We start from the raw sequence: 15,804 nt of genomic DNA, 5'->3' as shown, positions 1-15,804 counted from the left end.
ATGACCTGTTTGAACAGTAATGTAGTATACATCATTTGTTTTATTTATGACAACAAAAATTATGACAATATTTTACAGTTCCTCCAGGAGTTTGTGAAACCTTACGGTTAAAAAAAAAGATTTTTTGGGGGGGCTTGGGGGGTATTTTTCACAGCAAAATCACAAGACTTGAAGCAAATAATTCCATATGTTTTGAGGAAAGTCATCACGATATGCAGCAAAATTACAAATTAAAACTCCCTGCAAAATCCTGGAGGGACTGATTCTACAGTGCATAACCACATGTTCAGGTCACAGTTCACTTTTTTTTAATATTAATATTTAATTTTTTATATTAATATTTATGAAAAATCAGCCAGTATCACAAATACTACCGTCATAAAATCAACAAATAACAATTTAAATGATATACATTTCTGAAATATGACCTGAACATTTTCTTAATGACATTCATTCCTAAGCGCACATACACATGAGAAATAATAATTGACAGAACAGCCACAAGATTGTGTTAGTAACCAAAACTAAAATGTTCTTTGGCATATTTGTCTTTCTCATCTTCCATTATGCTTCTTTAACCCTCTAATTGCTGACTATTATCATCATAAGATGAAGAATTGTACTGACTAATTCAACGAGTTGTGTCTCTAAAGAAACTCTCACCCAGAGTACGTCCAGTCTTCTTCACTCAGTCTCCCATCATACACTGTAGGACGGTGGGCGGGTCTTCTGGACATCAGTGGGCTCCTGTGATTGGTCTGTCTCCAGTCGCTGGGATGAAGAGTGAAGTCAGATGGCCTATGAATATACACGCCTGAAATATAAAGGTTGAGGTTTGGTCAAGCACATAGATGACCATTATTTGCCAAAAGAACTGCTTTGAAACTGCACTGTGTGAAGTGCTTCACAAATAAGCCACCCGACCTCTTTAATTGGCCAAGGATCCTTCACTGACCTGAATAACAGGACTCCTTCCCGCCCACTTGATTAAAGTCCAAATGAGCTCATTAACCCTCTCTGACCTCACATTTCACTCTGGCCCATCGCTTGTTAACATTCAATTAGGATATTCATGATCTCAACCCATACCCTGACTTCCGTAGCCAGCGTCGAGGGCCGAACTGTCCCACGAGTCCATGGCTGAATCCAGACTAGGCGGCGTGGTCTGACGGAGGAGATCGGAGTATTTCCCTCTCCGGAACGAATCGGAGCGATCGTCTTCCATGTCGCTCACGCACGAGGCCGTTCTGGACGGACTGCCCCGCTCTGAATCCAAAAGTGCTGGAAAACACAGATGTGGGTCATGAGGACAAGACCTGATGCATTATTAATAGGAAGCTCTTTCCGGTGGATTACATGACAGAAATGTTAACATAGACTTCTCCAAAACAAACACACACACACACTTGTATAATCACATGGGTATGACCTACAGTTGAAGTCAGAATTATTAGCCCTCCTGTATATTTTTTGTCAGGTAAACACTATTACGGTGGTTTATGAGGACATACCTTGTGTCCTCATAATCCTCATTAAAAATGTTTAAAAATCATACTTAATGGGTGTTTTGAGATTCAAAATTTGCCACAGGTTTGCTGTGAGGGTGGTTTAGGCATAAAGTAAGGCCATATAGTAAGTGTTTTTACAGTATAAAATACATTATGTCTATAGAAAGTCCTCAAACCACATATACAAGTGTGTGTCCTCATAAACAAGTACACACAAACACACACGCCAAGGTTAATAGAGAGTGTTTAAACCCCTAAATAAAAATAAAACAATTGTTTGTATTCAAAACTTTAAATGTATGAGAAAGATGATGATGTATTTCTGTCAAATCATCACCTATTTGGTCAAATTATTGTCCGTTTTGTCAAAATTGAGTTATTCACATATTTTTATTAAATGACAACTTATTTACAATATGTGGTGCTTTTTTATAAGTTGTTTACATTTTAAGACTTTTTATTTAAAAAACAAATATGCTTTCTCTACAAAGCTGAACTCTAGCTTGGCTCTATAAAGGTTCTTTCTGTTAGCCAATCAGCATTTTTTAATGCACGCACAAGGACCAATCAGGATCAGCTTTCTTTGTCATTTCATTGGACTGCTCCATTGACGGCGGGAAAGACCAGAAAGACAAAAATCACAGTCGACTAAATAACGCACCACACAAAATTGAGAAGAAACCCGAAACTGAAAAGATGTGCGTAAATGTGATGATTTAGAAACATTTTTTGACATTGGGATGAAATGTTACATTTTACATTGTTGAAAAAGAAACAGTTATTAAAGAAATATAGTATATTAAATGTGAAGTATTTTTTTGTTTATTTGTAGTCAGTGAAACATTTTTCAGTGTTTATTAAAGTCATTTGCTCATTGTCTGTTTTCCTTTAAAGTCTTTAAATTTGATATTAAGCCTTGTAGGACAAATACTCAGTTAAATTCATAGGGAAAATAATAGAATATATATAATTCAATAATTCATAAAAAGCATAAAATATAATAAACATTAATATAGTAATTTTATAAAATTAACATCTGTACTAGACAAAATACCTAGCACAGTCTTGTATAATTAATTTGAACAAGAAAAAATATTTATCCTAAAACATTAAATAAATATTTTTGGACGCAAAACTATAACTTTCTCAAGCATCAACATATTGTTATAACACCAAATTATATTTTTTTTGATTGTATTTTTAGAAAAGTAATGCTTCAATGAATGATCTTCCAGATAGAACCTTCTAATTCCAAGCAGAAATTGACTTTTCAGAATGAGAAGGTTCTATCTGCATTTACCGTGTTTTTTTACTCCAATTTGCAAATGTAAGAGAACTTTCATAATTTACACAGAGTACATTTAGGGTCTCTGTCAAGTTAATGAATGAAAGAGAACTGTTACACACATACTGTTTGCTATATGGAATGCAAAAACTTTGAAGCTCAATATCTCAAAATCCTTCAGAACGCAGATAGAGCCTCATCATTCCAAGGTCACGAAATGCATTCATATTAAAGATGATGTATTGTTATACAAGTCTGTTTACATGTTACAAAAAAATTATTTCCAGAAGAGGAATGATTATTAATACTAAAAATTATAGATTTTGTCTTACAGTAATTATTATATAATTTCATTAAGTTTTTATTCAGCTATTTTTCGTTTTTCAAAAGGTATGTGTTCCGCGTGTCCACTAGAGGGCGCGGTTTAAAATTTTGCAAATCTGAATTATGTTACTTGGGGTACATTTTGCCGTACGTTTCAGATACACATCCTTCTTGTAAATGTCCAGGAGAAGGCGGAGCTTGTCAAACAGATGACCCAAGCAAATCACTAACCTAAACCCTTCCCTAAACCCAACTAATAAGTGTTTTCAAAAGCAAACATAAGAGATAAGTGCACTAGGACCATGTAGGGGGGATTAAGGGTAGAGTACGGCCATATAATAAGTGCTTTATAGAGTATAAAAGACCTTATGCCAATGGAGGGTCCTCAAACCACAAATACAAGTGTGGGTGTGTCCCCATAAATCACACAAACAAGTACACACACACACACACACACACACCCACCAAGGTTAATAGTGAGTGTTTAAACCCTTAAATCAGGGGTCTCAAACTCATGAAATGCAGCCCCCCCGTCTTAATTTGAAAGATTAATGTCAGTGCGGCCCACGACTTTAATATGGATGGCACTTTACAGTCCTGTGTGCGGAGCTGAACAGAGAAAAAAATCAGATTTGAGCACTAAGCCTGGCAGTGTGAACATAGCCTTAGAGAGTTGACGTGAGGTCTCTCTCTCACACACACTCAGACAAAATACATCAAAGTGATGCATACCATAACAAAAGAAAAGGGATAAAAAAAAATAAGGAACCCAATGCAGCCTAATCTGCAGTCACATATCGACACATGTCCGTCGGCAATAACAGTCCCCGGTAACCGGACCTATTATAAGATTGCACCGTTATTTGTGGGTCATTTGCATCGTGCTACTTGCATTGTTGGATAACTGATAAATCAGGGACTAAGCCGAAGGAAAATGAATGAATGACTGTTTTAAGACTAATAGGTTTAGTTTACATTTCTTTATTTTATAATAGTAACCTTGACAGACACACACACACACACACACACACACACACACACACACACACACACACTCACGGTCAGATCGTTTCTTGATCTTGAGTGTGACCGTGTCTCCAGCAGTCTGCAGCAGGTGAATGGCTTCACTCAGTGGTTTGCCTTTCAGACTCATGTTGTTGATGGCCAATACTCGGTCTCCGATATGAAGAGCGCCAGTCCTAAAACACATAATCCCATGTATAACACGGTTAACACTCACTACATCAGTGTTTCCCAACCCTTTTCCTGGAGGCACACCAACAGTTTATGTTTTAGATGTCTCCCTCATCTGACCCATTAACTTCAGGTTTTGGAGTCTCTTCTAATGTTCTGATGAGTTGTTTCAGGTGTGTTTGATTAGGGAGAGAATGAAAATGTTTACTGTTAGTGTGCCTTCAGGAACAGGGTTGGGAAACTCTGCACTACATGGCAATTATGGTTAACTGAATCTAACTTGAAATCAAAATGAAACTTATATATAATTAAAATTTCTGTGGAAAGACTGAAACTGAATTCAACTAATTGTAATTAATAATATTAATAACAATTGATTATACTGTCATAATTGTCTTCAGTCATTCTCATAATTATTTTAAAGATTCAACACTTCTAGCAACACTATCTATTATTAACACATTATACTCTATTTTTTATATAAAGAAAATTCTCTTGACTGCTAACTATTCTGTTCTTTCTACAGAAGAAAAAATTAATTATTGAAAAAAGAGAACATATGATGCTTAATGTAATTATTTTGATATTTGGGTGTAAATCAATCGGTTAGCATTCTTTAAAGAGGACCTATTAAGCCCATTTTACAAGATGTAAAATAATTCTCTGATGTCCCTAGACATCCACACAAATAGTGTCTTAAAACTCTTAGAAACTGCCCATTTGGCTTTGATCCAAATGGTGCTGTTTTGGTGACTGTAGCTTTAAATTTAAATGAGATTGTGCTCTTTTCAAACGCAGACGGAGCTACAAACACCTATGCATTAGCAGAGAGGCAGATTCAAAACAGGACTAAGGTTATCTCTAGTCTATGGAGGCTACTGTAGTCATTTGTGTGAAAACTCTAATGGCGGAAGGCTGCTTCTCACTCAGGGCTGTCTATGCTAATGAGGGAGAGAGCATAACTAATGGGCGGGGCTTTCCCCTTCTGATGATATGTACAAAGGGAGGATGTCAATTAAAGTATTTCTGCAGACTGTTTTTATGAAGTGTGATTGTAAAAAACATAATTAATTTTTAACTTTAAAGGCTATTTACACACAGTTGCCATATTTACTATATTAATTAATAAAATTATAATAATTAATTTACTATTAATTAAGCTATATTTACATAACTGTGCTTAAACCACTTCTAAATGTAATTTTTTTGCATGATATGTCCCCTTTAATGCTCAGAAACACTTTTTTTTACATACGGTTTCAAATTCTGCTTTTTTTTTTTGGTTACTCATGGAAACACACAGCATCCCCGCTACATTATGACAACACTACAATTCACTGATGCTTCACTATCTTCCTTTGAATATGCCTTTGGCCAGCATTACACTAACAGATGTTAAGCAGATGTAAAATGACATTTAAAACTGGACCTGGACCAATGTGTCTTAAGCAGATCTGTTTTTGATTTGTGACTTTGCAGATCTTACACATGAACAAAAATACTTTACACACTAAATAAAAACTAATTAAGCATCATTAGGCCTATTTAAAATAATCAAACACTATTATTGTATTTAAAAAATATCACTGCAGTTCCCACACTGTGCACTAGACATTTCATGCTCATGATGTCAGAGGGGATGTTATGCAACACGCACATCTGAGTGTGTGTTTTATTCATGCGTGTTTGTGTGCACCTGTGAGCGAGGCCGTTGCGGGTCAGGCTAGAGATCAGGATGGGATTGAAGGGCTCTTCAGTGCCTGAAATGGTGATTCCAAGAGGGCCGCCGTGTCTCTTCAGCTCTACTGTGAATATGACTGAACCGGATGACTCCAATTCATCTGCAAACAAACAAACAAACAAACACAGAAAGATGCAGAAAATGTCATACATTTGTTAAGTTGTCCAAGTGTTTGTTTTTTTATTTTAGTAATGCATTTGGTTAACCCTTATGTGCTGTTGGGGATGTTTTCGCCCACTCTGGGGTGATTTTGAGTCTTAATTTGGCCATAACTTGTTTCTGTTTCAGCTAGCAGAATGATTTTTGGTGACAAATCTTATTTTGGCACATATTTTGGGAAAATGCTTTGATTTTGTTTTGTTTTTTAAAACTCAATGATTCACTCTGGGAAAATTGACTACCCTTTTGATATATTTGGGATGAAAACATGCTGTAAAAATAAACAAGCTGTAAAAATACATCAGATAAATATTTTCTATATAGTATATATATATATATATATATATATATATATATATATATATATATATATATATATATATATATATATATATATATATATATATATATATATATATAGTGTAAATCTGCATAAATCTGTTAATCAACCTCAGTTCTGATCAAAACTACTAAATTGCTTAGAAAATTAGAGGATTTTAACTCTTTAATTGCCAAATTCATAAATGATATCACTAGCTATGTTTCCATCCAAAAATGCGAATGAACTTTATGCGCAAAACTAGATTATCGCATTAAACAAGTGCGAATAAAGCAGCGTTTCTGTCCAATGAGTCAAAGCAAACAAAATCGTCACTTTCTGATTAACTGGCGCCAAATATCAACAGTAATAATGGAATTTGCTGCAGTAGGAGAAGCTGCGTCAACTTTTTGTTCATCTAATAAATCATTTGCACCTCAGAAGGCAATCCTGACACGCAGTAAACGCGCGGTGGCGTTTGAAGATGTCAGACACGGAGCACAGACGCTCTTGATTCTGGAGGTCATTAATAATATAATAACATTAGTACTTAAACGGTAAGGCATTTTAGAATGACTAAAACAACAGTTCGGATGTTTTATAGTGTGCTCAGCTTGCTGGTTTGTCCATTTACGTACATTTTCATCATCACATGATCTCTTATCACAAAAATCACATGACCTTTTTTAACGCGCACACTGAAATTTGTGCGGTAAAAGTCTTTCCATCATAGTTTGTGCGCATCTTTATTTTATAGAATAATACGTTTATCCTACTCAGTTATGCACATAAGTTTTTTTATAAAATTCATGCGCATCATGGCGTTTGCATCAACCATTTTTTCATGCGCATATCTAAAATGTGCATAAAAATAGGCAGATGGAAACATAGCTACTGATTTGTTGAAAAAAATAAAAAAAAACACTCAAAATAACATATTTTCAATATAAAAAGTAATTGTGGACTGGACTTTTTTAACCTTTTATCACAGTCATGGACATGTGAAAGATTAGTAACAACATTGCCTTTGATAGAGGCATGCGCTGTTAGTTTTAGTGCAGCATAAGATTTTCATTTTTTTCTCCCTAATTTACTATTGGTGGCTGTTTTTGCTCATTAACTTCCATTATAACCACAATTTTTTCATTGCAAAACCATGACGGCATATCATCATGCATTCTTGATTGTTGGTGATTTTCCCTGTTGGGAAGAGGTCAGATGTGTCAGTTTTACTGTGGATCATCAGTTGGCACTATTGTAATGTTTTATCACTTGACTCGTTATCCTAATTAACCCAGTTTAGGCTTTAAATTGCACTTTAAGCTGAATACTAGTATCTTGCAAAATAACAAGTTGGTGAAGTTTTTTCCTCCCGCTGTCGCCACTGGCTTGCATGGTTCGGGATCTGTAGAACTGCGCATCGATGGATTTGCTCTTCAGTGTTTGGACTCTCAGTAGTGATTATTAAACCACACTGAACTGAGCTAAACTGAACTTAAACTCTTAAAACTGAACTACACTGTTTCAATTTACTATGATCTTCTATGTGAAGCTGCTTTGACACAATCTACATTGTAAAAGCGCTATACAAATAAAGATGAATTGAAATGATGAAATGTCCTCATTAATGATGTAATCAAACTAATTAGAAATGAGTTATTAAAACTATAATTTAGAAAAATGTGTTGAAAAAAATCTCTTCCTCAAACAGCACTTGGAGGGCTAATAAGTATGACTTCAACTGTATGAACTACTATATTATGTTTATTGTCCTATTATTATATTATGTTTATTAATCTAAAAAGAAAACCTTTAATAATTATATATCACGTAATTTTTTTTCTTTTTTTGATATTTCTTTAGCTAAAACAAGTGGTAGATTTAGTCATTTTAGTACCTAAACCTATAAAATAAAAAACAAACACACACATGCATAGGCACACACAAACGCACACACACGAGCATGCATGTGTACACGCAATCACACAAATGCACATGCACACACACACACACACACACACACACAAGCATGTATGTCCACACACACACACACACACACACACACACACACACACACACACACACACACACACACACACACACACGAATGGACAAGCGCGCACGCACACACTCTGACCTAGGTTGTCTTCATCTTTCTGGATGCGCAGTTTGACCATCCCCTCGGCCTGCTGGAGGACCATCATGGCCTCCTCCATCCCACAGTTATCCAGACGGACGTTATCAATGGCCAGCAGACGATCTCCAGGCTCCAGGGTTCCTATTCTATTAGAAAGGGTCATTTCACATCAAACAGCCAATCAGAGCCATCATATCAATCCGCTTTCACTTCAAAAGCAGCAGGTCTATCAAAGGTGTATTGTGCTGTTTTGCAGGTGTACCTGTGCGCAATGCTGCCTTTCTGAATCTCAGAGATGATCAGAGGCTTTCCCGCCTTCTTGCTGGCTGCACATCACAATTCAGACATCATATGGTTGGATATTTTGTTTTACTGCAATGCAATTACCACTTCAAAAAGTGTATTATATAGAGAGCAGCATGGCTAAATTATTATAACAAGCCAATATTCAGCAGACAAATAACTAAACGGCATCATTTTATATCCACCTTATGATTGTGTTTCAAATCAAAGGTTGCATTTTTGGTTTGGGGAATTTCTATTTAAAAGAAAGGAAACATTATTTTAAATAACAAGGTCGCATTATAAAGAATCTACTGTATATCTGAAATGAAAAATGAGATATGTTTGGCTTTGTGCTTTATTTGATCTGTTATGAAACTAAATAATACACTTTCACTGTGTTTTGTTCCACCAGATTTTTCTCTCTTAGTATTCCATACAGCAGGGGGTTTTCAAAAGTGTGGGGCGCGCCCTACCAGGGTGGCGTGAGACATTAGCTATGTTTCCATCCACCTCTTTTTATGCGCATAAATAAAAAACAGTTGATGGAAACGCCATGATGCGCATAAATGTTGAAAATGCGCATTAAAAACGTATGCGCATATCTGAGTAGGATAAACTAGGAAAAGATGTGCATAAACTACGATGGAAAGACTTTTACCGCACAAATTTCAGTATGCGCATTAAAAAAGGTCATGTGATTTTGTGATAATGTGTGTAAATGGACAAACCAGCAGGCTGAGCACACTGTAAACCATCTGAACTGTTGTTTTAGTCATTCTAAAACACCTTACCGTTTAAGTACTAGTGTTATTATATTATTAATGACCTCCAGAATCAAGAGCGTCTGTGCTCCGCGTCTGACATCTTCAAATGCCATCGCGCGTTCACTGCGTGTCAGGATTGCCTTCTGAGGTGCAAGTCATTTATTAGATGAAGAAAAGATTGCTGCAGCTTCTCCTACTGCAGTAAATGTAGTTTTTACTGTTGATATTTTTGGCACCAGTCAATCAGGAAGTGACGATTTTGTTCGCTTTGACTCGTTGGATGGAAACGCTGCTTTATTCGCACGTCTTTTATGAGAGAATCCAGTTTTGCGTATAAAGTTAATTCGCATTTGTGGATGGAAACATAGCTATTGAGGCGTGCACTCGAGTAAATTATGATGACGATTTTTATGTGTTCACTAGAGGGAATATGATTAACGTTAGCTCCATAGCTAACTATTAGGCACATGTAGAGTTAATGCTTAAGTATAATATATACAAATAACATGGAGCGGGAGCTTTTTAAAATGAATGACGATGAATGAATGAAAGTAAAACCGCTGAGCCGTCTGACAAAAAAGTGCCCTTCTGAATCAAATCAGCAGGATGCCCTTCTGGATCTTTCACTTACTTTGGAGACACTACTGACTATGTTTATATGGACATCAGTTATTTGCCTTAATAAGACAATAATATAATTAAGGTGTTACCTGAAGTGCTTTTTGAATGTTGCGCCACCAGGCTATCCACGTTTCCTGCAGAGGCTCATGTAATTTTAGGTGTTTCATCTTTAATTTTTTGACTTTACTGCAGTTTGTTTCAAGTTTCACTTTCACTCGTGAACATTTAATTCACGTCACCGTGATAAACTGGGGTATTAGACACGAATATGATGTAAGGATTGGTGGAAGAGTGTTGTTTTAATGGAAAGCCAAATGGAAAAAAAAAAAAAAAAAAAAAACATATTTCGTGATGTGTGTGTGTGTGTGTGTGTGTGTGTGTGTGTGTGTGTGTGTGTGTGTGTGTGTGTGTGTGTGCGTGCGTGCGTGTAATCCTTCACTAACAGCCGCGTGTGTGGATCTTGTCACAAAACGTGGTGAAAAGTCCTACATGACGGTAATAGTTTGATTGCAGTGTTTACTTCAATAATGCCACTATGCATACTCCACATGTCTTAATTCCATTTCTGTTTAGTTCAATTATGACTTTAGTCGGATTAAGGCAATCAAAAATCTGTTTACATGGTAGACTCTTAATCAGAGTATTGTTTTAATCATATTAAAGTATTGTTGCCCGTGTAAACATGCTCAATGATCGACTTAACCACACCATCAGGGCTGAGTGAACTTGGCTTCGCGAAGCAGCATTTTCTGTATGTATGTACATGAAAAGCAAGTATGCTATGGCTCATGCTTATTGACAGTGAAAGATGATTCGTGTCAGGAATCCTACCACAGATTAACGTGTTGTCCTCACAGAAACGGGCTCAGCCATCACATTGAATCAGGCTGTATATTTATGTTTCCATGTGATTAATTCTACGCACTTTAAATGCAGCAAGTAATGTGTGAATGATGTTTGCAAATGCACAATAGGCATAAAATTGGACAAATTCGGGGTTGGGGGCGTATGTCCTACAAGTTTGAAAACCCCTGTCATACAGTATATTGTATTATTATTAGGGGCCAAGCACCGAAATTGCGTCGGCACCTATTGTAGCCGTTCTGGTTCTTATTATTCTTCCAGCTTCTTCTTCCACTCTAGGAGTCTATGGCAGCCCTATGAACCGTTTGCATTTGTGCAAACTTTGGCACACTGATAGAGGACAGTCTGATCTTCAATCACTACAAATTTAGTCTCTCTAACTCAAACTCTCTAGCGCCACCACTTATCCAAAGTTTTACTTTTGTTTATCATTTTAACTTTTGAACCGAATAGGCTACAATCTAAATTATTTTTTCCTCTCAATCCTTCGCTATTTAGAATTTTTTGTATAACCTACTTGAACGAACTCGTCCTAGGCCGTTTGTCCAATTTACACCAAAATTGAATCACATGATTTACAGCAGTGTTTCTCAACCCTGTTTCTGGAGGCACACCAACAGTACATATTTTGGATGTCTCCTTTATCTGACTCATTCAGTTCAGGTTTTGGAGTCTCTTCTAATGTCCTGATGAGTTGATTCAGGTGTGTTTGATTAGGGAGAGGTTGAAAATCTGTACTGTTGGTGTGCCTTCAGGAACAGGGTTGGGAAACACTGATCTACAGACCATGCTGAGCAAAAGTTATGGAATTCAAGTTGATTAGACAAACCGTTTTCATTTAACTTGCAAACAAATTTAACGTAGAGTTTGCGAGAATTGACTTAAGGTGTTATTTCCGTATTGACAATACACCACAATTTACTACAGCAAAAACATAATGTACACTACAATATTTACCACAGCTGATCAGTTCACTAAAGTTAGTTAATAATACAGTATGCTGTAGCATTCATTACATTTTTATAAATACTATAATAATCACACAGTATAATTTCCTTTACTATAGTATGGTTAAAAAACACTGTAGTATTTACCATCAATTACTGTAGTATTTTTTCATGTGGGTTAACAAATCTATGGCTTAAATCTCCTTTTTTTTTCTCCTATTTTTCTTGCTGAATTGACTCACAAAGAACAAGAAAAGCACAACATGTTTGATAAATTATGACAAGCTTTTTTAAGGACACACACAATCCCATTTTGAGCTTATATTAGTTTTTTTATGATGATTATGCAGTAGCTTAATTTGTGTAAACCCATTCATGTAAACACTTTTATTGTTTATTTTCTTTTTGGATGTTTCTGACCTTCTCTCTGTATTTTATTATTACTGTTGTAAAATATATAATAATGTTTTTCCTGTTCTTGTACACTTTTTGGCAATAAAAATATACTATTTACAGAACTGGATTGTTTTGGTTTAATGGTTACTCTCATAATTCATGCAAAGAATCATGGAACACAGGAAAAAGGTGTTACAATATAATATATTGTAATGAGTTACAATATAAAATGGTTTTATTTATGGATTGCAACTCTGGATTACTGGAAATGGACAAAATAACAAAAATTCTTATTTTATTTTATTTGGATAGTATCACATCCACAAAATAAAATGTATGCTGACTGTACCAAATTGCAAACTATTCTTCATTGATCTAAAAATGTTTTAAGATTGACTCACTTCTATACAGACTAATACCAAATCTATTGAGACATCCCAACTGCTGAAAAAATACTTAATGTACATGATTAATTTTGTTGTTAATTCCCTTGTATACTGTTTTATGTAGAATTCTGTACTCCCCTGTTTAATCAATAAAAAATAAAAAAAAGGAGTTACAATATTAAATAGGAGAACAGCGGCCTCTGCTGGCCGCCACTCACCACTGATTGTGATGCCCAGCTCTACTCCACGTCTCTTGGGCAGCTTCACCTGAAATGTGCCGCTGCTTGGAATGACTGATTCTGTTAGAGATACACAAAAATCACACAAATCTGTGTTCAGATCACATTTAAACTCTTTTAAACTATTTGAATCACTGATGTGTGCTTCTCTACCTGCGACATCAAACTCCACCTCCAGTGCGACCTTATTGGCCAGCGCCGCATCTCGGAGCAGCTGATTGGCCTCTTCCAGCGTCCCGTCCTCAGTGGGAATCCCATTAATGGAGAGAATTCGGTCGCCAACTTGTAACACTCCACACCTTGAACACAAACATACACAAATTCACATTAAATAATAAAATTAAATAAATAATAAAATTAAATCACACAAACACAGATCACAAAACAAGAACACAGATCACAGGTTATAAATGAAATACAAGACAGCATACTTCCAGCACAGATTTTTTTTTAAAGGAAATTGGAATATCTTTGACATGAATGATAGAGTTAGACATTATCAAATGATGAACTGATAATGACAGAACAGTAGAATGATAGAATGGTAGAAAAATAGAACTATATAATGATCGGCAGAATGATAGAATGATCAATAGAACTAGATAGAACGATAGATAACTTTAATGAATGAGCAATAGATGAAATGATAGATAAAGTAAACAGACAACAACAGAACAGTGGAATGATAGAATGAATGACAGAGATAGACTGACAGCTAGATAGAACAACAGAACATTCGCTAGACTGATAGAATGAATGTTAGACAGATTGATAGATAGATAGATAGATAGATAGATAGATAGATAGATAGATAGATAGATAGATAGATAGATAGATAGATAGATAGATAGATAGATAGATAGATAGATAGATAGAGCAATATAGCGATAGATAGATAGATAGATAGATAGATAGATAGATAGATAGATAGATAGATAGATAGATAGATAGATAGATAGATAGATAGATAGATAGATAGATAGATAGATAGCAATATAGCGATAGATAGATAGATAGATAGATAGATAGATAGATAGATAGATAGATAGATAGATAGATAGATAGATAGATAGATAGATAGATAGATAGATAGATAGATAGATAGATAGATAGGAACAATGGATGGATGGATGGTAGAATGACAGAAAGGTGATAGAACCGATCAAAATGAAAGAAAGCTTGAGATGGGTAGACAGAATAGATTAAACAGCAGAATGATTGATTTAATCATAGAAATGTAGAGCAACAGAACAATAAAACAGACAGAATGATAGATTGATGGATAGAATAATAGAGCTAATCTGGGACCTCAACGAACTACATATTGTGTGTTGAGCACGCATCAGGTGCGCTCTGCTCTCACCGTTCAGCAGGTGTGTCGGGCTCTATAAAGCGGATGGCGGCCGGTGCTGACAGCGGCTCTGTGGCAAACACTCCTCCTTGCAACTGCAGCCCGAATCCAGTCAGAGGATCTCCTCTCAGCAGTACCTCCGCACTTTCTAGATGCACAACCTGACCTCCAGCACCCACCGTACTCGACGCTAGAGACACTGATACACAAGAATATAACAGGGTCAAAATAAGCTAAAACTAACTAGCTACAGATTTTGAGTGGTTTACAACATTATGACACAAGACACTATTTAGAGGGCGGCACAGTGGCTCAGTGGTTAGCACTGTCGCCTCACAGCAAGAAGGTCGCTGGCTCGAGCCCCGGCTGTGCCAGTTGTTATTTCTGTGCGGAGTTTGCATGTTCTCCCCGAGTTGGCGTGAGTGTCCTCCGGATGCTCTAGTTTCCCACAAAGTCCAAACACATGCGCTACAGGTCAGTTGGGTAAACAAAATTGGCCGTAGTAAATGAGTGTGTGTGCAAGAGTGTATGGGTGTTTCCCAGTACTGGGTTATGGCTGGAAAAACATATGCCGAAATAGTTGGTGGTTCATTCCACTGTGGAGACCGCAGATAAATAAGGGACTAAGCTGAAGGAAAACGAATGACACTCTTTAAAAAAAGTCTACATATCCAATAATGATAATACAATTGAGTAATAAAAATATATATAAATAACTTCAAACATTTTAACAAACATTTCCGTTACACTGAAATCAGGTCCACTGAATGCATTCATACTTTATTCATAATCATTTTGCTATTATTTCCTGCATGACTGTTTTCTCCCAGAATGCATTTCTGCAATATGGATCACTCTTAATCATAGGCAGAATCATGTTTTCTTTCTGTAAAACTGCTTTGACATAAAATAAGTAAATAATAATAATAATAATAATAGTAATAATAATAATAATAATAATAATTATTATTATTATATAAAATGAAAGCACAGTAAAATTAGGTACAATTAAAATAAAATTAAATAAAATAATTACAAAATTAAAGCTAAGTAAAATAATGTTAAATAAAAAATAAATATTTAAATAATTATTATAATACTAATAAATAATACAAGTTTAATAATAATATATTAATATAAAATTAAAGCAAAGTAACAATTTAGAATTAAATAAAAAAAATTTATTAAAATAATATCAAAATAAATTAAAAGTAAAATAAAAAGTAAAGAAATGTAAATAAAAATATTATCCAATTAAATAAAAAATTAAAAGCAATGTAAAAT

The 15,804-nt window shown here is 35.3% G+C and overlaps 1 protein-coding gene across 3 annotated transcripts in view; it reads right to left on the bottom strand.

The window, feature by feature from the left end:
• grip2a (glutamate receptor interacting protein 2a) overlaps positions 1-15,804 on the bottom strand; it is a 101,777-nt gene that overhangs the window by 10,684 nt on the left and 75,289 nt on the right. For all 3 annotated transcript variants that reach the window (XM_056464091.1, XM_056464093.1, XM_056464092.1), the window contains exons 12-20: positions 14,533-14,719; positions 13,323-13,468; positions 13,149-13,229; positions 8,930-8,993; positions 8,668-8,813; positions 6,008-6,152; positions 4,177-4,316; positions 1,090-1,281; positions 664-814 (exon numbers count right to left, since the gene is read on the bottom strand). In XM_056464091.1, the coding sequence (XP_056320066.1) occupies positions 664-814; positions 1,090-1,281; positions 4,177-4,316; positions 6,008-6,152; positions 8,668-8,813; positions 8,930-8,993; positions 13,149-13,229; positions 13,323-13,468; positions 14,533-14,719 (1,252 nt within the window). The remainder of the gene's footprint in view (positions 1-663; positions 815-1,089; positions 1,282-4,176; positions 4,317-6,007; positions 6,153-8,667; positions 8,814-8,929; positions 8,994-13,148; positions 13,230-13,322; positions 13,469-14,532; positions 14,720-15,804) is intronic.

This window comes from Danio aesculapii, chromosome 8 (assembly GCF_903798145.1).
Source record: "Danio aesculapii chromosome 8, fDanAes4.1, whole genome shotgun sequence".
Lineage (NCBI taxonomy): Eukaryota > Metazoa > Chordata > Actinopteri > Cypriniformes > Danionidae > Danio > Danio aesculapii.
The sequence above is the reverse complement of the archived record's forward strand: the minus strand, read 5'-3'. Positions and strand labels throughout refer to the sequence as shown.